The sequence below is a fragment of the Amia ocellicauda genome, chromosome 6 (assembly GCF_036373705.1).
Source record: "Amia ocellicauda isolate fAmiCal2 chromosome 6, fAmiCal2.hap1, whole genome shotgun sequence".
In the NCBI taxonomy this organism is placed as follows: Eukaryota; Metazoa; Chordata; class Actinopteri; order Amiiformes; family Amiidae; genus Amia; species Amia ocellicauda.
The window spans coordinates 17127295-17150477 of NC_089855.1; the positions used below are offsets into that span (position 1 = coordinate 17127295).

The 23183-nt window shown below is 38.0% G+C and overlaps 1 protein-coding gene across 4 annotated transcripts; it reads right to left on the reverse strand.

Moving 5' to 3' along the window:
- Window positions 1-374: 374 nt before the first annotated feature.
- LOC136751089 (glycerol kinase) lies at window positions 375-22934 on the reverse strand. 4 transcript variants are annotated; one of them, XM_066706384.1, is made up of 21 exons: window positions 22746-22934; window positions 16434-16507; window positions 16094-16200; window positions 15792-15869; window positions 14726-14805; window positions 14430-14567; window positions 14011-14120; window positions 13289-13355; window positions 11797-11814; window positions 9450-9485; window positions 9067-9134; window positions 8623-8665; window positions 8199-8279; window positions 7749-7827; window positions 7412-7508; window positions 7042-7126; window positions 5280-5400; window positions 5028-5171; window positions 4308-4394; window positions 2011-2068; window positions 375-1072 (listed from the first exon to the last, which is right to left on the reverse strand). In XM_066706384.1, the coding sequence occupies exons 1-20, from the start codon at window positions 22833-22835 to the stop codon at window positions 2058-2060; spliced, it is 1614 nt and encodes a 537-aa protein (XP_066562481.1). In that variant the 5' UTR covers window positions 22836-22934; the 3' UTR covers window positions 375-1072; window positions 2011-2057. The 4 variants fall into 4 exon arrangements, with proteins under 4 accessions (XP_066562481.1, XP_066562478.1, XP_066562479.1 ...); XM_066706381.1 differs by lacking the exon at window positions 2011-2068 and adding an exon at window positions 2272-2358; XM_066706382.1 differs by lacking the exons at window positions 2011-2068; window positions 11797-11814 and adding an exon at window positions 2272-2358 and having other exon boundaries at window positions 22746-22933.
- Between the last annotated feature and the right edge of the window lie 249 nt (window positions 22935-23183).

Genomic DNA, 23183 nt, shown 5'->3' on the forward strand with positions numbered 1-23183 from the left:
TCAAAGTAACTGTACTACTGTTAAACATCTGTTCAGCAATTACTCAAATACCGTCTCTGTTGAGCGAAAGAACGAGCGCTTTTTAGGTGCCGTTACAGGGATGTGCACTTGACATGTCATGATGAGTCTCGTACAAACATCACCATGGTAACAGCAGAATAATTACAACCCTCAATTCAAGGTGAAAATATGGGCCATGGACATATCATTTGAAAACAGCATTATTCAGATCAACAGATGAGAGGGAGAAGATCCACAAAGCCATGTTTGCTGTATTTGTACATTATTCAGTGTGCACTTGCAAAAATAAAAATCACAGGTTTGATATGAGTCTAGATCTCTTCAAGCACGTAATCTCGGTCACCTGAAGCCAGGGCTTTTTTTTTTTTTTTAATGTTTTTAAATTTGTGCACCACAAAGCATAAAATGTATTTGGCAGTATACAATTAACCTGGCTTACTATGAAAAGGTCCCTTACCATTCGACATTTGCATTTACTCAACCCTCATTAGTGAAATAAATTATAAAGCGCTATAAAGGCCCGTAATTACAGAAATCTTCTGAGCTATATGGCATTTCATTTTTTAATTCATAATATTAAACATGTTTTTCAGAAGGTATTCAAAATTCATAAATAGGCAATGCCAAGTTCAGTCATAGGCCTTGACTACTGAGTTTCCTACTATAAATTTACAGTGGAATAAAGTCTAGCATGAGTCATTAGATCTCCTTACATAAGGCTAAGCAAGTAAAAAATGATTTAGTGCAATTAAAATGTGAACATCAGTGAGGGGGAAACCGAGATGTTTGATCTTGAAACCTTGTGTCAGGTTTAGTGTAATGTGGATAGGGTCTTCACATAGTGGCTGCCAGCCTTTCCCTGTCACACGCTGTGGTACCGAGCTAGAGATGTTCACAGTTGGCCGGGTGCTGTTAAGGAGAGCTGGCGATGGTCTGTAAACATGGAATGGTTTTCCAAAGGCGTCGTGCACAGGCAGAGCTGGATCTCTGAGGTTTGCAAGGCAGTTTGCAAACAGGTGGGATCATTGGACAAGATCTTACTTGTGGCAACCTATATATGGAGAAAAATTAAAATATGAATAAAAGCAAGTTCGAATTAGGCCAGCTCAGAAGTCAAGTAAGTGATAATGTCCCCTTTAAACTACGTGCTTGTAAATTAAATGCCAGTGCCAGCAGTTAAAGGACAAGGAGAAAGAGGTGCCTAGCTCAGCATTACATTACCAAAATGCAGGAAAACAGGACACTTACAAATAACAGATTAAAGCATTTATATTGCCACTGTGGAAGGCAAAAAAAAAACTACGAACAAATCCAACAATAGTGTAACATTATCCATCTTGCATTACTAAGGAAACGGGCTGGTTAGTAAAAGACTGAAATGTCTTAAACATCTTTAGCATATATTTTTCCTTTAACTACAGAAAATAAAATACAAATACAAAGTTTGATTCGCATTATGTTGCAGAGTAATCATATTTATCATTAAGTAAAATAATGGACTGACAGTTAAGATCTCAAAGGTTTTGTACATGCCCAAAGTACACCAATAGAAAACACAAATTAGCCATGCTTGTAAATAGTGCTTGTGGATTTGTTTTAAACAGTGGCATACAGACAGAGAAAGACACAAACATACTGCAGTATATTTAAGATATGAGATGAGAACCTTGACAAAGTTGACAATCTCATATTTCGCAAACATGTCATTAAGGTCCACTTTAATAAATGTTATGAAGTTTCCATTTTGGTCAGTTGTAAGTACAATGCCCAAATTCTTATGTATATTCATATGTAAATTTACCTTAATTATAATGCTGATTGATTCATTTTAATTTAAGTTTTACAACTTTATTTATAATGTGAAATTGTATTTCAAATACGTTTACGTTAATCTCAAATTATAGTATTGAGGATCTCTGCAGTACTTGTTAAGGGTCACACCCCCACTCCATCACACAGACACAAACAAACCCCCACGGGAATACATACCCACTCAAAGAATGCAAACATGACCAGATTTATTACACACTCCGAAATCACACACACACTGAAAGACAGGCAGACAGACATTGAAAATTATGTAGCCAAATAAACCAGATTTTCTCATTCAGTCCATAAAATGTGTGATCCACAGAATGTATTCATAAATCTGGCCTTTATGTCAAGGCAGAACAGACAAAACTGTGCCCACGAGAAAGAGAGAAAGTACAGTGCAGGACTAGAAATAACTATTACGGACAGTTAACTAACCTGATATGAACTTTGCTCCAATTAACATTACCATGCTACCCATTATATAAAACCCCAATGGTAGACTACTGAAGATACTAGTTTCACCTGCAGCCATCCAGTACACGGGTCCAATTCAAGCAAGACAAAGGAGAAAACAGAACATTGGAGGAAATAAATAAATAGGGTTCTTAAAGAATTAACAACAGCTTATCAGCAGAAATCATTAAGACATGATGTTTTGTGAAAACAGAATTGTAATATGGACTAGTGACAGGAGTGCTACCTTAACCAGAAGGCAAAGGAACGTCAGGTAGGCAGTGTTTGTTTCCCGTTCTAAACACAGAACTAGTTATCAAAGTGTATCAAAGTACATTAAGTGTTTCCCCATTGTCCTCTTAGCAACCAGTTTCTTACACTTCAAAATCACGTTCTGTAACATGAAACTAAAATGACATTCACAGAGAAATAGACGTCTGTTTTAAGTTCAAGATCAGCAGTTCAGAACTCCCTATAGAAAGAGATGGAAGAAAGTAGTGATTAAGTAATGGAGTTTATTTGGCCTTAACCCACATGGCTGAGGGACCAACGGCCTGACAATGAGGGCAAGGCCATCATAACCCCCCCACATGGTGCCAAGGAGCTGCTGCAAAGATGGAGGGATGCTGTTCTTAATTTTTAAGCATCTGATTTGTTGTGCTTGGTGCAAGATTGATGCCAGATTGAATACAGTTATATGCAAGTCTCCCAAGTGTATGCAAGGACAGGACCACAAAGTACTGAAAGAGCTAAATAAAATGGATCTTATAACCCTAATTATAAAGGAGGTCTATGAAAATTCTGTAGTTAGAAAAATTGTATTATTCATATGCTCTGAAAATTGGTTCAAATGTATGTTAACTGAACTGTGATTTGGGTATGAGCAGACTGACTGTCATTACCCCTTATCTTGGACATCTGGAGAAGGAAACAATTGCTCACTTCAAAAGATTAGACTGCCCGTTATTCAGTTCTGTGTGCAGTTACTACCAGATATAGAAATGAGAGAGATTACATTCAGAGACAAGGGTAAAAAGGTATGAAGAGGAAGTGCATAAACTGTTTTCAGTCTCTAGTTGATTTAGAATTTGCATATTTTGAAAAACTAGAACCGCTAAAAAGTGATTGCAATGGTAGGAAGTTAATTCAAATAGAATTTGACCTGAATGTCCTCTAATTTTATAATATTTTATTGATTTATTAAATTGATTTTACGGAGAAGTTAGTTTTAAATAAAATAAAAATGTGTTAAAGGAATTGCACAACCTGTCACTTCCATACGTACAACATTGTTCACATTCAGTAAGGATTAGGAGTTCTCTCTTTCCAGACACTATTTATTTACTTATTTAATAAAAGCACAAATGTAAGCACCTTCGAAAGGTGTGCCTGAGAAGCCAGAGGATGAACGCAGAGACCTTTTGAACGGAGGTGCACAGTGCTCACAAACATGGTGATACTGATCTAAGAAAGATCAAATCACATTGTTTACTGGCAGAAAATATCTTACAGAGCATTCTTCACTGTGACACTTGTAAGAAATTTCACACAAACACCAACTCAAAATAAACAGCCGAGGACGTAAATTTGGTTTACACAGCTCTTTGACCTGCGTAGTCTGATACTTTCACACAAGCTTAGCTGAGGCTAAAAGTGTCTAAATGTAATTTTAACAGTAAATAATGTATGGAAAGAGATTATAATTCAAGTGTTATTTAAATCACAAAATTAAAAACAAGCAATTTTAAAAGATTAATAGAGGTTTAGAAGATAGTTCAAATTTTACACTACAGCTTCACCTATTGGGGACTAAATTTACTTGTATTAAAAACTATCTAAGTAACTTCCCTTAAAGTACAAATTGACTGTATCAGTCTAGGATGCACTGACATTTCAGTGGAAAATACAAATCTGTCACATCCTCAAAATACTGCTGTGGAATACACCCTGCCAGAAGTATACTGATTGTATTCAATATTGCACATATAAATCTGTAAAGCCACTCGAGCAGTGCTCACCGTTTCCATTTGTAACAGGCTCAGTGCTTTCCCAGTTCATGGCCTTCTGCACAGCTTTCTTCCATCGGGCGTACCGGAACTCACTCTCTGCGATGGACCAAGCGTGTTTTTAAGTATTATTGACATTGACTTTAAACAATATCAAATATGACAAATCTATAATATTACTTTGGGATTTCAACAAATGTATGTCTAATTGCCAGAAAAAGTCAACAGGTTCCAAGCTCTGCCTTATAGTTATAAAAGGGATTCTTATCCAATTCAAATTCAAGAGGATGAAGAAAAGTTATACATGTTATTCCCCAAAGTTCCATAAGCAGTACAAACTGAATAAACAACCAAAACCAGAAGAGAAAAGGAGTTTGAATTAGTTAATGTCGTTTTCCAACTAAGGGAAATGTTCCACCACAAGAGGTCAGAAGAAACCATGAAGTTACATTTTTCACAAAGTGTCTGTTTTAATCTTGGTTATGAAAGAAAAAGAAAATAAGACCGGTCTGGATTTCTGTCTAAGCAGCTTGTCACTGTTAATCTGTTGAATATTAATCCTGTTATGTCATTTTCTCTCATTTTAGCCAATTAAAATACATTTCCTCATAACTACAATCATTTTCAAAATGTTTACTTTGTGTCCCTCTGAATTATTGCCCTTTTCATGATGTTTCCAATCCCCAATCAGCCTGGGGCGCAAACGGAGAGGATTTAATTTCTCAGGTTTACCCTCAGGGTTGATCTGCGGTTCGAATCTTTCTGAAGTGACGGCAGTTAAATCCTCTGGGTTCAGACTCCACACGCTGACCCCCTCTGCCGCCCCTGCTGCCATGGCCGCCCCCAGCGCAGTGGTCTCGGGCATTGAGGGCTTCACTGCAACAACAGAGACAACAGCAATAAGCAGCTGGATCTCCTTCAAGCAGCACTGGGCTGTTCTAGCAGTGCCGTGACAAGTTCAAATTAATCCAGCGGGCTCCTTACCCACAGGTATGCATAGAATATCTGCTTGCAGCTGCATCAGTAGTCTATTGGATGTCATGCCTCCATCCACTTGTAGCTGGGTGAGAGGAATCCCACTGTCTTGGTTCATCGCATCCAGAATCTACAACAAGACCGAGTGTAAGCTGGAGACGGCCCAAACCACACGGTTTTCTTTCACCCATCCTCCAACTTAAAAGGCTTTCTGTTACTCCCCCCACAAAGACGTTTAATGATCTGACCTTTGCTTTCTGCTTTATTCCGTATTTGGCAACAAAATTGACTGGTCATGATACAGAGCGACACAAAGATTTTGAACACTAGCCATGGCACTAATCGGGTAGCTTATTTTGTCAACAACCTCAGGGACAATTTATCCTTCATTGAATCAAACACTGACATCAAAACACCCAATTAATTTATACTGTCACTACTGTCACAACATATTATACAAACATTTATTTTCATCAATGCAGGTTTGTGTTTGTTAACTTAAAACAAGTTAAGAATTAGGTCCAAACTATGAGCAGGTTATGAGTCCAGAGTTTGTTTGCACTCTGGTTATTGTGCAACAGTCATCTTACTCATTGGTTAACTCCCCATATTATGCAACCAGGTCATTCATTAGAAACATTAACTGGAAATGATTAAGTCATCTTTATATTTCCAAACAAGTGAAGAAAAGCTAAAAATGTATTAACTGATCCATATATACATATTATACAATTGCTGTTATACAGTTAGGTCCATAAATATCACAATGGATTTGAAAGGAAACAATCAAGATGTGTTTTAAGTGTAGACTTTAATCTTTAATTTGAGGGTAGTTACATCCACACTGGGTGAACAGTGTAGGAAATACACTGATTTTCATATGTGGTCCCCCAAATTTTAGGGGCTCAGAAGTATTTGGACAAAACAGTACAGGCCTGGCAGAGCATCACCAGAGAAGAAACCCAGCATCTGGTGATGTCTATGGGTTCCAGACTTCAGGCAGTCATTGACTGCAAAGGATTTGCAACCAAGTACTGAAACTCACAATTTAATTCATGATTATGTTAGTTTGCCTAAATACATTTGAGCCCCTAAAATTGGGGGTACCACATATAAAAATTGATGTAATTCCTACACCGTTCACCCAATTTGGATGTAACTACCCTCAAATTAAAGATGAAAGTCTACACTTAAAGGATATCTTGATTGTTTTCTTTCAAATCCAATCCATTGGGTGGCATACAGAGCCAAAATTATGACAATTGTGTCACTGTCCACATATTTATGGACCTAACTGTATATCCATTATAAAACACACACACATGAATAAGAGATTAAGATCTAGAAATACAATACATTAAAAATGGTAAGATCAAAAAAGCTTTGCTGCTGTGATCTGGAAAATAAATGGTGTACATGGAAACAAGACAAAGGCTTACACCAGCAGTGGATTGATAAAGGCTGATGATACCTATTTAAAATGGTGGGAAAATACATTCAAACCCTCATGCTCCTATGCTTATATGTCCTTCATCATATAAAACAAAGTGCTGACTCAGCAAGGATCAGAGCACTAGAAAGGCTGTGGTCGTGATACCTTGACAGGATGACCCTCTGCATTGAGACGATGTCGATTTACTAATCACTTACTCTTTTAAAATGCACACCAAACACACACTGTTATATGGAACCCAAAACTGTGCATAATGAGAAACTACACACTGTGTAACCAGAACTAAAAGTGTGAAAGTGCAGAAAGCGGTCTGCTCACCTCTCGTGTCTGAAAGCAGACGGCCTCCAGGGCAGCAAAGGCCAGGTGACTCCTGTTGGTGAACTGGGTAAGACCACAGATGATGCTGTGGAGCACAAGTGAAGCCAAGTCCATTCAAATGCAATGAAAAGCAGAAATCAGGACAACATGGCAAATATAAATGTATAATATTTACTTTTTCAATTATGAACTAGACTGAAAACTGCATTTTAGCTGCCTGAAAATGTATTTCATTAAGTTCAGAACCAAAAAAAACAAAAACATACACAATGTTCAACATACCCAAAGAAGCAATGTTTTTCGAATATTTACCAGGGTAGATTGTACTGTACTACAGCTCAAACGGGACAACCTGAATACAGCTACTTACCCTCTAGCACTAGGCTCCCAGTATGGTGCATACAGCCCAGAGAAAGCTGGGACAAAGTAGCAGCCATAGGATGTACCAACTACTGCTGCTAATTTCTCTGTCACAGAGAAGAAAAACAGAGCAACCAGATTACAACCAAGAACTTAAACATCACCACACCATGTAAGCTTTGGCAATACACATTCGTGATAAGACAGTATGTACACAGACACTCACTCTATTCGAGAAGAAATGCTAAAAAATAGGTTTGAGCGCAACAAAGTTAATTCTTTCTGATAAACAGACCGTAAATATTACTATATATTAAATATATATTTTCAACCATGTCATGGCTCACCTATTTCTTCCGCAGACTCAATGATCCCTAGATTGTCCTTCAGCCACTGTACCACAGCCCCAGCTATAGCCACAGAGCCCTAGGATAAAACCAGAACAGTCCTCAGCCCACCATCAGAACTGACCTTCTGCAGCCAGCCTACACAATCGCCACTTCTCAATCTACATTATTTATTTATCGCCCAAGACCCAGCAGCATTAAGAAGTTCTTAATGACCGATGCCTGAGTAGAAGGTGACTATTGAGATCTGTTGTCACTACAGAAGTGGGTAAATTAAAATTAAAATTAAGTTATATATATTTTCTCATAGAATGCAGCACAAATAAAGCTGGCAAAAGAGAAGGATGGTGTGGGGTTTAGGATACATTTCAGGGAGGGTGACAAATTCTCATTCAAAATTAATCTCGCCTCCTTCTCAAGAAACACAGTAACAGAAGCAGGAATTCCTACCTCTAGTGCATAGCAGGCAGGCTTGTCACGGCCAAGCTTGTAGGCTATGGTTGTTAGAAGACCGTGATCCGACATCACAGGCTAGAGGAATTGTACACAGAGACCGTAGCTTATAAGTCAGTATTCACCATGTATTAATCAATATAATTAACAAAAAGGAGATCACGCATCTACCCAGTTCAGTTTCAGTATGGAATTCATATTTACATGTTCAAATACAGACACAGATTCAGGATTAAACAAATGTACTTCACAACTATACAAAGAGTCAAACTACCAGAGGTTTCCGTCTGGCTGCTAAGAAAGTGTGAGGATCCCCTCTAGGGTCATGCTGAATGTAACGAGGATCTCAGAAATTATATATATTTTTAAATCAATCTGAATACACCATTAACTAGTGCTTTAGGATGTGATGTGCAATTACCTTTCGACCCGTATTATGCAGCAAAAAGCAACCAGTGCCATACCTGAAAAGATGTATAAGAAGCATGTCAAACAGGAGGATTCAGTCTTCTTTCAAAATAAAGGCCATCCTGATCTACACTTCACTGCAACTTAGCTGTTCCTAGGGTATGGCCAGCTGTGATAAGGGATGGCAACAGTGAATGTCCTGTTCCTGAACCAGGGACCCTTGTTTCAAACTGTGTCTGCTGACTACAACAATACTGATAAAGAGTTTCTACTGATTCCCTGCACGCCATAATCGGAGACCCTTATGGTTACAGCAGGATGGTGACAATAAGATGTACTTACAATGCCAAATAACAATAAATGGTGGTGGGAAGATTTATGCATAACTGGAGCTCCCTGTGGGTAAATAAGGGGCATTTCTATAGACTTAGAAAACGATAAGCTGCCATGTATTTACGTGTTTTTGGCTTGCCCATCTTGGAAGCACATTTGCCCAACAAGAGCTGCAGACTGGTCTCCCAAACACTGCAAAACAGAAGCATGGCAATCTCATTCCCTCCGATAACAGGACCACATGCACCAGTCAATTTCCAGCAAATATGAACGCAAGTGCAGTTCAGAGATGAATTATGTAATGTGTAAAAACACTGATGTCACATATCTAATCACAGGAAACTAGCAAAAGTGCTCGACAGTGAAACTAGCTCTGTTCTGAGCTTGAATAGTGCTTAATGCTTGTATGAAGTAACTAACTGGATTGTTGATAACTAAATAAGAGATTGAAAAAAATGATTTAATATTTGTGCTTTTTCCAGTATGAAGCCAGATGCCAGAACTTACCCCTGAAATGGGGATCCCAGTCAGAGAACCAGATTTCTGTTCAGAAAGAGGAAAAAAGATTAGTGTATGAAAGACAATCAAAAACAGTAATATATACATATTTTCATTAAGTAGCCAGCAACAGAGCCATTTTATACTGCATGGAAAGTCTTGCTGAATGTGATGACTCGGAAAGAGGCACACTATGAACACTGTTTCAATTACCTGAACAATTACACTGAAATTACCTACAGCAAAGCAGTTTGAGACAAACTATGTGTGTCTCTTTTTACAAAGATGAATTTGGGACATTTCTCAGCAAAAAATATCTTATCACTCAGATTCATGAACATCAACCTCCCCTGTATCGTTTCAAAATCTAATTATAAAGTCATTACAGACTACTGACTAGATAGTCCTGCAAGCATTTTGTTCTCTGGTGCTGTGGTTTGCTTAGTCATCACACACACACTAGGCCCCAGCTGCTGTATCAAAGCATGTACAACACTGATGCCCCAGCTAAAGACCACTTAAAACCTTCTTCCCAAGCAGAGAATCTCCCAGCTACAGTAACAAAATGGTGGAAGGACTTCTAGTGAAGATGTAGGTCAATAGCACGCCAAACGATGGTTAAGAAGGTCCCATCCAAAAAGTAGTGAGTAATCACCATTTTAAAACTTGCAGGAATCTATTCATAGAGAGAAGACTGATATCCTGGCAAATGATACGCAATGAGAATGTAAGGATTTGTGGCAAGACATAATTCAGAATATTATTTGGCTCCTTTAGGATATGACTCCATTGAAGAACATTGGTAAGCAGACAGTTTTTCCTTCAATACAAAACTATGCAGCACTGTGACCTTAACCATTCAATTACACATAGTGTCATTTGCCTTTATGTAGGATATTTATACAAGGTTGTTTATATCCACACATTAGCCGGTGCATTCAACCCAACAGAAGCAGTATAAAATAACCTAGTATTTTGGACTATTATATTAACAAGCTAACCCACCCACCCCACCGCCCCACAAAAAAATAAAATTCTGTTGATCAATGCAAAATTATAGAGCATGACCAGTGTGGCTGAAGCATATAGGAAGAGTCTCAGGCCGATATTTACCAAAACTGTTCACTCCATTTCGTTATATGTAATATTCTACTACATTCTTTAGATTTTCATTCATTGAGGTTGGTGGTCCAAATGTTTTGGCTGTCCACACCTACCTTTTACAACATGTAATTTAACGCTACAATTATCCCCCACCCACCCCCATTCGGAAAAAATGCTTGACATGTCCTTTGACTTTTGCATTAAGATAACTAGCCACGTTTAATTTCAGGTGTTGAGTTCAGTATTTGGGCTGATCATTTTCATTCCCATAACCCATCCCCAATTATATAGCTGGTATTCTGCAGAAACCAAGGTAAAGTACCAGTAGTACCTGCATGGAGAACTTGAATGCATGAGATTCTGACAATGGGTCCAGATCCTCAACCAACAATCCACCTCAACCACTCCTATGCCAGTATGTACTGGCATTTAGTTTGATTCAGTTTCCTATTTTTCTGCTGTGTTTTTGGCAAGTCTCCTCCTTTAACCTGCACGTAGTTTACTCTATGGAGTGAAGAGCTTTGAGGAACCAGTATGTGAAGTTCACAGTTCTCAGCACATCACAAGGAGGGACAGTGAAGACCGTCACACACCAGAGAAAAGTGCATGACATTTATCAACACTGGTGCTTGGAGTGACACATGCAAACGAAGAGAAAACAGATACAGCACATTTCCAATTACTCTCAGGTGACGAAACCCCCAAACTGAGGCAAAAGGAAACCACAGGGAGATTCAATCTAGATATGCTTGAGATATTAAGAGATTTCCTGATTACACTATGCATCCTGCAACTGCAAGAAGATATTCGGCCTGTAACTGATGTGTGATCATCAGAAATTAACACACAACTGCCCTGCCTCAAATTACACTTTAAACACACACCTGGAATGCATTTAAAAAGCACATGACAAACCTCTATAAATCACAGTTGTAGCTGGTGTTTGAAAAAAATAAATATATTTTTCCTTCCCATTTCATTAAAAAAAAAAAAAACTAAAATCAAATAAACTGAATAAATATGAAAAGTAGTAATGCTGCATGGCCAACCACTTTCAAATTAAAATGTCAGTTCATCCTAGATAAAACTTGTTTAAGTTGGAAAATGTTTAAATGTATTGACATTGAAAGAAAAATCTTCCTCATCTACATTTCTTGCCTTCTAACAATTGGAAATGCACTGTTGATTGTTTTGCTATAGGTGAACGTATACCAAACCACAAGCAGCACATTTCATAGAAACTCTTACTCACCAGATTAGAGCATATTTTCTATAAGGCGACAGGAAGAAAGAGTGAAGGTCCACATAAGAAAATCTAATTTATTTATTTATTTCCCATGTATATTACAAAAGGGCTTTGCTCCACAGAAACAATGCCTTCCAAACAAGTAATGAGTGAACATCAAGAGCATGATGCTTTTGTTTTTTAAATAATGACAAATTACATGAACTTCAAGATAAAGTGCAGATGAAGGCTGTACATAGCAAGTTTATTGCTTAATTAACCTTTTAATGTTTGAGATATTTCCTTTGGAGCAAGAGCTGAATGTAAAATCCTGGACCTTCTTGTACAGATAGATTTACGGAGTAAAAACCAGTAAGATGACGACAAGATTCTTAGTGAATATACAGCTTCCTATATGCAATTGACTTTGTAACAAATCAGCAAATTGTATTCATTCATTAATTCCTGTACTGTATGTGAGCAAAGACACAAAGAAGGTAAGAAAAGGATTTGAAGTACAAGGGGCACCCTACAGACGCAACATGACACTTCATTGGAATCAGGAGTTTAGTCACTGGAATTACAAGAAAGCCCATATGGTATTCAACTGACTATACCATATTCTTCCAAGTCTTTCCCTTTAAAACATATAATGCAAATTTTACTTGTTTGCAAATACTTCATGAAGCAGTTCCAACCAACACCCCCCACCCGACTACAACTTAAAACTAGGATGCAAACAGTTATTATTGTGATGCAAACTTATGCCAAACACGAAAGCCTGTCACATCAACTCTTGACTTGTCATTCCAGTGTCCAGTGTTATTTGCAGACACCTAGTGAAGAGCAGCTGGTTCACAGTGCACATTTAATAATCACAGAGCTAAATTCATTGTCTCTCCAAGCTTTCATAACCTCAACATCAGGACAAAATGATATCATAAAGTAGAGTATATATTTGCATTTTAAGACACACATTAACTTATAATTGTCTGCATGTGTATGTGTGTGTGTGTGTGTGTGTGTGAGATAGAGTGCAGTTTAACTGGGACTATAAAACTAAACATAAGTGTTAAGGTCAAAGTACTTTTACCTTGATAAGTCTCAAAACAGACTAATCGTTTACCTCTTTTTTGCAACATTGCCTGCTTTTATTATTTCATATATGGGTTATTTTTACAGAATTTTTTTTTATTCAGCTGAAAAATACTACAAATTGTATAATTTATTAAGCAAAGTGCAGTTATTGCAACTAGGAAGGAATTCAGTCTGCAAAGCGATCACTGCTGACAGAGCTTTTAGAAACTCTGCCGCGCCTTTAACTTGGAACTCTATTGGCATGACAAACAGCACTATGGGTGTTGAACTGGATTCAGAGAATTTTGGGAGCTTTTCACACCAAGCAACAAGACAGAAATCAATGGTCCTATGTAAATAAGCAATATGTTTTAAATGGGTAACCATTTCATTTAGGCATGACATACTTTTAGGGGAGTTAATTTAATTTGTTAAAACTCACCATTAAGCCATAGATTTCTGAGGAACTTCTCACTTTGGGCAGAATCTCCATTGGAATATCAAAATAACTGAATTAGATAGAAAGAAATATGGAAATATGAATGCCTGATTGAGAAATTAGATAAAGTAAGAGTAAACATCCCTTGAAATGTGAAGATTTTAAAATATAATATATGGCAATTATAAAATAAGTAAAACTATTAACTCAGATGTTAATTTAAGAAGATTCATTATTGTTCTTTACTCTGTCATGATCCATTGAAATGTTATACTTTGTTCTACAGATCATTTCCAAATAATGTTTTTGAGCCCAAACTCTGAATCTTAACATCTTTTCCCATATATATGCAATTGCTTTTTATTTGTGCAGATCCTGATTTCCAAACTGTTATTTGTCAATACACTCTGAAGAAAGAGCAGGACAAATTAACAACTTCCTTCTCCATAGAGTAAGGATTGTGCATGAATGGAAATTGTGTGGGACAGAAAATATTAAAATGTGATTATAGTACAGGGAAGATTTATAACATTGGACTAGCTAATTGTACTGCTATGATTAAAGCAACATATTTTTAAACTTAATAAACATTTTCCATAATTAACAACAATCGCTGATGGGATCACCAATCAACACTATTCTGGACGTCCCTCTTATGAACACTGCACACATAGATCAAATGATAAAAGAATGCCTCATCTTTGAAACAGAGACACAGGGCTTACTGGCACAGTTCAGGGTCCCAATCCAATGTGTGAATGTTAAACAGCATTGTCCTGCTGGCATTAGTCACGTCTGTGCAGTGAACACCTCCATCCTTGCCACCTGTCAAGCTCTAGTTATCCAGAATACAGGAAGGACAAAAAAAAAAAAAGCATACAGTTAGAAAATGTAGATATAACACAGACCAGACAGTTGTTTCTACACAATAAGGCAGGAGCGCCTCTGGGGATAGTAGAGTTCTTAAAGCATGCAAATGATCCCGACTCCTATTCAGGATATAAGCAACACATCAGTGTTGACCCACTTCAGCCTCTCAGGAAAAAACAAGACTACATATTTGATCCACAGAAATGCAACCGACAGATTACATAAGAACCAGAACTGCATAGCCCTAGAGATATCTGATCCAACCCATTCGTACCCAGATCAGCCAGGAGTCGATGGTGCCAAACATGGCCCGTCCGGACAGTACAGCCTGGCGAACCTCCTCCACATTGTCCAGCAGCCAGCGCAGCTTCACCGCACTGAAGTAGGTGCTGATAGGAAGGCCTGTCTTGTGCTGGAGACAGGGAGACACAAAGAAAAGGTTTAGTTTTTTGGGAGTAAATCTCTGCAAATGTTGAAAGAAGTTTCACAAGCTACACTTTATTACAGGTTAGACTAAAATAAGTGACTCATACTAAAAAAAGCACAGCCCTGCTGTGCACTGGAACCCACCTTGAGGTGATTCTTGTTCCTCCCTGGGGTTTTGCTGATCAGTCTCTCAACGGTGGACTGTGTGCGCAGGTCCAGCCAAACTGCAAGTCAGCAAGCAGCAGATTTTATGGTCAGGTTTTGAACACAGCAAAATAACTTTCCTGACAAAGATTAAATATTGCATGCATGATCTGACAGAACAGAGAGCTCCACCAAATTTAACATATATTCTCCAGCACCATATCCAGTGTATGAATGGGAGCTTGTTACAACCTGAGAACTGTGCAATTATTCATGTATTGCATTGCTATCTGAACAGGCTGCAGCTATTCCAATAGGTGTCCAAATTCAGTATCACAATTTCCCTGTATTATGAGTCACTGCTTGGTCGTCTATGGTAAACCATAAATAAATAAGTGAAGTAATAACCAATTTCCCATAACAAACATTCACACAAATTACACAATATGCAAAGTTTTAAAGTGAAGTTCCTAATAGCTTAATCATTATCCTTAGCTTTCACAATGTGAGGCACATCACGTTATTTTTTTAAGAAGGTTAATGGTTCTCTCCTATGGAAACATATGTGCTAGAGATAGCAGCTGTTATATGAACTCAACGGCCTGCTTTGCAACTGCCAGAGGTCAGACTGAGCACAGCACGTAAAGACTTTACAACTCTGCAGAAACAGCAGCATGGAGGGGCATGGAGACATCTCCGTTCCCAAAGCTGAAGTGTCTGAAGAGTCTTAATATTTTCCCTACACTGCATAGCCTCGAAATCCTTCACAATGAAAACATTGTCCGGTCACTCAAGTACTGTTGGAGTCCGGTCCAAAACATGAAAGCCTTTCATGGAGTGTGAGGTCGAGAATATTCAGAGAAACGACAGGGAGATCATTCTGAAAAGCTCCACAAATTGTAAAAACATTCTGAAGACCTCTTGCACCAGTTTCCCAGGTTTAACCCGGACTCTGATTATGATCGTGAATCTGATGCTTGTCCAGAAGTATATGGTAGACTCACAACAAGCAAATCCATGCTGGATGGATGTTTTCCCTTAAAAACATTAAAATTGCTTCACATACCTATAGCATTGTAGAGTGGTTCTCCTGTATCCTTGTCCCAGATGAGTGTGGTTTCTCTCTGATTGGTGACTCCAATGGCTTGAACATAGGAAATCCTGTATTATTATTAGGAACTGTTGGTTTGTTCTTAAATTAATACTGATATTTTATACACTCACAAAGCCATTTTAATAGTGCAATTACTGTTAACTTGGTCTTCATTTGATAATTGTGAATTTTGTACCAGCAAATTCCATGGCAAACTATTTCCTCCCTTATAACAGCCCTAGATATTCAGAACAAGTCTGCTGATGAGGGAATACCTTTGATGTTGGAGATGTCGATATTTAGCTGGGAGAGTTTCTCACATGTCCTTTCCATACATTCATATACAGACTGCAAAATCTCCTTGGGGTCCTCCTCCATCCATCTGAAAGGGTACAAAAAACACAATCAAACCGTTCTCCAGAAAACTGATTATTATTTTTCTAAAGAGCAAAACTGTATTAAGGAATATAGGCATTTTTGGAATCTATAAATATATAGCAAACAAAGTTATTTAAAGACAACAGAGACGGAGAATGCTAATGATGGGGTTCCATCAATCCACTAAATATCATAAAATTCAAACCAGTGGTAGCCTTGAATGTACACAATACTTACCCTTCTTTGGGGAACTGCTGTTTGATCTCAACTTGGTGGTGGCTCAGTAATTCAGCAGTTTTTGCATTGAAAACCTGAACATGACAGAAAGACACATGTAAAGTCAACTTTCCAAAGCAGACATTAGCAATCTTAAATAATTCTCTCTATTAGAATATATCTGACACTGTACTTACATTTTAAAATTATATGAAGATGAATATATTCTCGTGCTTGACATGCTCTACACAACCGAGTTCACAATCCATGGAGAGAACAAATACAGGTTTTACAGGGTTTTGAAAACTGGCTGAGTTCGAAAGAAAGCATCCTATTCATTAACCTATACTTGTCCAAAACCTCACCTTCTGATCTGCAATTTAAGAGTTAAGCTGCAACAAACCACAATCTTAACAGAAAATCTCAAACTTTAAAGCAAAAAAGTAATTGACAACATTTGATATTCACCTGCTCATAAGTTCCAGAATGGCTGCTTTCACAGTAATTAATTGGATATTAGATGATTATACATAGTTTAAACTGTATATTATTCGTATATTGTTTACTGCATTTCCTTTCTACCTCAATGTATGCTTCTAGAGCAGCAGCCCATAAGGACGTTTGTGTGCGGGCACGTGTCTTTCTACAAGTGGCAGAGCTATGCAAAATTTCAGCACGCAATTTCAAGGACATTTTTTGTCTGGTCTTACTACAATACCTAGACCCTTGCTTCCCCGGGGTTTATCAGTCACCAACTTGGTAACGGAAGCAACAACAAAAAAACATGAGCATCACATTCTAGCGAAAGAGTGCGTTTCTGAAGATTGCCTAAAAAGGGGACATACTGCTCATCCTGCCAAGCGAGAGAGAACATCCAAGCTCATCCTTTTAATAGCCATAAGCACAGAGTCTTTTTACAGCACTGTTCCAATTCACCCACTGCTACAGAGAGTGCGTCACAGTAGTGTCATATTCAGTCACAGCAGCCAGATGGCAACTTGTGACACTGGCATACAGGAGACGTAATACAGAAATCTACGGAAAGAGTTTAAGTAATGTAATCTCCATCTGAACCCTGTGACAGCCATGAGCTAGAATGATGCACCCTGCAAAGTCTTGTGAGTTTCCCTTTGTGGTCATGGGATTTCATCAAACTGGCCCGGAGGATGCGATTAGGACAGTTTAAACATTTAGGGGAAGTGACCAATTAAGCCCACTGAAAGTTTTACATGTTCTTATATGAATTTATTCCCAATAAAGTGGGTATTAAATCAAAGATTAACCTCTCCTAAACACCTGTGGTAGATTTTGTCATAAACTGACTAAATTATATTAACTTATTTAATTGCAAAAGTCCAGAGTGGGCTTATAAGGTACATATGTACTCTTTAAACCCACATTTCACAAATACACCCACAAGAGTTTTAACAGTAAATATTTAAAATTGTATTGATTAAGCAATTAATATTTTATAGATTATAGAATCTTAAATAACCAACCTAACCAATTAAAATTGTATTTTTTATATTATCTGAGACTAATTTCCATCACATGGAATTGTTGCACTGGTAGAGGCAGATTGCTCTGCTGGTGTGCAGGTTGATGGGGCCGGGGCTGTTGGGGCTGTGGAAGTCTGCACAGGTGATTCATAAAAAAAGAGCACGATTTGTGGACACTTGTCTGTCCACCGGCTCTGGCTCACAGAGAATATTCCAGTGCTTTCAAAGCCACCAATGTTGTTTTCTGGCTTGAGAGCAGTGGAAAGCACATCCAACATTCACAGGGAATTGCTCCTTTCAAATGTTGTCCCTGCTAACACCGAAATGGCAGTGCAGTTCTTTCCTCCGTTACCTTTTGACTAGGGATGTTATGGCAAAAAAAAAAAAAAAAAAATCTGCTATTGGCCGATTGCTTTAAAACGGCCGATATTTCTGTCTGATGGTACAGCTTTTACTGGATCTAACTAAGCATCTGATTTGTTCTATTCTACTCATGTACTTTTAACAAAATATGAATGACGCACACAAATTGCAATGCAGTTCCCCCTCGACCTGCTCTCGTTCTATAGGTCAATAAATAGGAAAATATCAGATATCGGTATCAGCCCAGAATTGTCATATTGGTGCATCCTTACTTTTTACTTCATCCAACACTGTCTTGTCCAGTGGCTGGAGGATGTGGGTGCGGTGAGATGGGACCCAGCGAAACACAACCCCATTTTCTCTGGCCTTGGTCAGAAGTGCCAGGGAAATATCTGAGGCATGACCATCAAATTAAAACTCTTGGCAGTCCCATGTCAGAGATCTTTGGCAAAAACAGCTTCTCAAAATTCACAGCAAGTTTCCATCATGTTATTGCAGTCCCTATAATTTTTTCTGAATACCCATTTTGTCCCCATAATGAAAAGGATGTATTCGGAGTAAAATTAAATTAATTTAAATTTTTAATATGAGGTACAATGGGTTCTGGGCTTATTAACAACAATGGTCCATGGGAAATTAACATCAATAATTTGATAGTTAATGTAAACATGTAATATCTTTATAATAAAATACATTTTTTAGACCATGTTTATTATTGTTGGTAGAACAAACTGAATAATTATTCTGCTTTAAAGCCATTTGCCATAGGCTTGTCAAGGGCACTGCTACTTTTAAGCTCATATGACAAAAACAATTACATTTTAAGATTATAAATTGATAGAACATTAAATACCATTTTATCTGAAGAAGCTTCTAAAATGTTTCATCAACAGTTTCTAATTTTTTGTTGTTCTACTGCATCTATCTGTGTAACCATCATGCTGTCCCGCGCTCCAGAAACTCATGAAATCTAGATTTTCAAATACAAACTAGTGCTTTTTTATAATTCTTATCAATATTCACCAAGTTTGGTCACCAAATTCCAGAAAATTGCTTCTTGGGAGGGCCCCTCATAAAGCAAAGCTTTTGGGTGACTTCTAAAAATGCTGCTGCACAGTGGCAGCACAAAGTCATACATAACTCAAGAACAAGAAATGTGTTTGGCTCCAAATAAAAAGTAACATGACGGTAACAACTTTGTGCATTTGCTCGGAAACAGATAATCCTTCTAAAATGTCCCGTCTTTTTTTTGTATTTCAAAATAAAAGAGCAAGTGGGCTTAATTGGGTCACTTCCCCTAGACCACTAATACCACTTTCACAAAGTTAATATAGACAGACATGAAAAAAATGGGTATGAATAAAGTCCCCTCTTATGGCCCTGCTAAAAATCAAAATCCACATTAGATTGATGACACCATAACCTGGCAATTTTTGTAGTTTTTTTTTTTTTTTTGTCTTCATAAAAACTAAAAAAAACTAAGGAAGCTCTCAGTCCTTGGACTTTCACTTCCATTTCACTCCTACTAAACAAAATACCAGAGACAATTAGGAGTTGTGATTTTGTTAGTTTTATTAAAAGGTGGAAAAATACAGACAGAGACTAAGCTCCTAAATAAATTGAGTATCTTGTAAGTTTCCAAAAGCACTGCTTTGAGTTAGCTTTTGCTAAATTACATTTAAAAATCATTAGTCCCAGTTTTGCAAAAAGGAAAAACAAATGCCTATCAATTGTACCATATAGTCTGTCTAGCAATCTCTGTAATAAGTTCCAGTTGGGACAATTGACACTCTTACCATAACGTAAAATACAAACAAATGAATGTAAAAATCAGTTACATTAATGCTTTTATATATTTTTACTTGTGGAAAATGCTAATTGAAAGGGTGCTGGCATTAAATGTAGCGCTTTCAAATAAAATCTTACTATATTAGCATTCAGTTATTTAATCTTTTAAATGTGCAAACTTGGCAAATTCACCAGACTCAAGTTATCCATTAATATATTCCGTAGCAAAACATTCCTATAATAAAGTCCACTTTGTTGTGGACGCCCACAAAAAAAAAAAAAAAAAAACTTTACAATGTACATGCATAATATTGCTCAACATAGGGAATCAATTAAATGTTTTGGAAATGTGACCTGTAAATGCAAAAAACTACCGTTCAGAAACATATACCCAACTATGTCTGGAGAGAGATTAAATTTAGATAAAACTCAAGATTCCATTTTATCCATCACTATAAAATGTACTGTAAAAGTTGCACTGAAGGAAACCATATAACTTGCTATGCTATTCACAAGTTATATTATAGACCAAAACAAGAGATACTGCTGCCAGCCAATTACAAAAACATGCAGGGCATGCTATGTAGCAGACAAGGTCAGAGAGACAAAACATCAACATTTGCATTTCTGGATGAATTTAAGGGTAATGGTGATAACTGTAGAAAAAAAGTCAGTATCCATTGCACTTGGTCTAATCCGGAACTGAATTAAGATGGATGAGGATTTGATCATTTCCAAATGGATTTAGTATTCTCAAAGAATCAGTGAAGGAGGAATGCATCTAAAATCTGCCCAGAAAACAATGATTTGCCTTGGTATATAAAGATTCTGGTAAATTATGGATTTCTTATCTTACACCTTTTAAAAATATAGGCTAATAGGAAAGGCCTCTAATACTACTACAAGGTCTCTAACATTTCAGGTTCTTTCAAATGTATAACTTTTGGTATAGAGCATAAATGAAAAAACAAGATTTATCCTTTGTTTATTTAAGCATAACATTAGACATTTTAACATGATTAAATCAAAATATTTGCCAAGGGCAGTAAAGTGTTAATGTTGAAAAGCCATTGGTTAATCAAATAAGGTTGAAATGCATCAAATGCCCAGCATTATCTTCAGAAGAAATACCTGAGGAAAACAAAAATAAACCATCAACTACAAATTTGCATTATTTCCATATGACAACGGATCTAATAAATATACCCTACATTTACCTGAAATCATTTAAATGGGCCCCATTACAGTACAAGTAATATTTTAGCAAAAGATATTCAGCAGCTCCTTTAGGTTTTTCTATTTTTCCCCCATTACAGCCAATTTCAAATTTTTGTGCCAGTATGGGTGGGGTGTCCATGCAAAAATGTAAGGTTTTCCACTACAGGCACAATGAGAGGTTAAATTTAAAATGTATACAAGAAAATATCCATATACTACTTACCGCAGACATGTTGACTGACACATCCAATACTGGAATGGGGATCTGTCCTATGAAACATGTGTCGACTAAAACAGCAGTTCCCAAGCTTTCTGGGTGGCGCCCCCCCAAAAAACATTTGAGTCACAGCTCGTCGTATCCTTGGGCTGGGATTAACAACTGGGCTGAAGGCTGGAATAAAATGGCTCTTCGTTGCCCTTCCTAAATCACATTATCTCAATCTCTCTAGGAATTATCCCTGCAAACACCTTCCGTGTCAACATGGATGGTGTACAGCTGCACAGCTCAGATTTGCAATCCCAATATTCCACATGAATGGCTGGGATATGGACTGGGTGAGCTCTTTCACTCGGCTAAGGCAATTATGTAGAAACTGATCAATATTAAATAGTAGAGAGCCAATACTGAAGTTGTTTGGCGCATGTGTAGGGTTTATAAATTCACCTTGGGAGTTGGGGGATTCCCCAAGAACAACAAAAATCCAATTCAATTTTTAAAATCAAGCAAGAATGGACCAAGAGAGCGTCCTATAGGACTGCAGGTCTACATGCTTTGGCTTTGTTAAATCTAGTAATACCAATTGAAAATAGATGTATTGAACTAACTTATTAGAGGGTCATCTTGATTTACATTTGTGTGGATTTTAAATGGTTTACTGCTGCATTTCAGACCGTAATGTTTTAGTTTATCGTTACAAAAACCTATATGATCCTTAATGCCAACACAAATGAAAGGTGAAAGATACAAAACATGCTTAAAAAAAAACACATGGGCATCATTGCAGTGCAGTGCTGTAGGATTTGCTACAGTGCACTCAGCAAATATAGATCAGGCTCAATTAAGGAAGTTCATTCATCCAGTACATGTACGTTTATAACGCCATTGAAGGGCTTGCCTTCTTAGAAACACAATGCAAGGACGTGCTTATTAAGAAAGCAGCATTTGATAAAGTGGTTTGCAAAGACTGCTTCTGCACTCCTGACGTACACCCGTTGCGTCATCCCTACACCGGGTACAATCCCGGCATTAGGGCGGACTGTGCGCGGTGTGGGGGAAAAACATTTCAATGGTTTTAAAGCCTTCTATACAGGACACACTAGCGGTGACTTACAGGTCACAACACGTCGTTCGTGTCCAGAATAAATAGCAATGTGTGCTCCTAGGTTATTTAAAGGACAACCGTCAAGACCATCACCTCTGTCCTAATCAAACAGAAACCGCCGAGATCTATAACTCGTCACTCACCAAGAACCGTGTGGAGCTCGTTCCCTGGTCTATGGCTGCCACCAAAGGACCCAGAATAATCCTATCCGATGCCGCCATCCTGGTGCGCATGGAAGTCTTTCTCTCCTTGGTCAAGGCTGGGCAGCCGGTGGCTTTTATACGCCTGCCGCCTACCTCTCCGTCCGCGCCGGCTCCCACACGCAAGGCAGCCCGGGGGGGAGGAGCCTCCCGCCGCTTGACACAGAGGGGGTGTCGGCCGGCAGACGCGGCCTCCGCGCCAATGAGCTGCGGCTCCACGTCACCACAGAGGGCAGCGACGGGGGCTCGTCCGGAAACCAGCTGTGTGTGGTGAGCCGTGCGGTCGGGGCTGTTTTTCACACCTCTGTTTCACAGCCTGGTCACGCCGCGGTGTCTCCTCAATCTATGGAAACGCAAGACTAGAAATGGGTTTCTTATTGA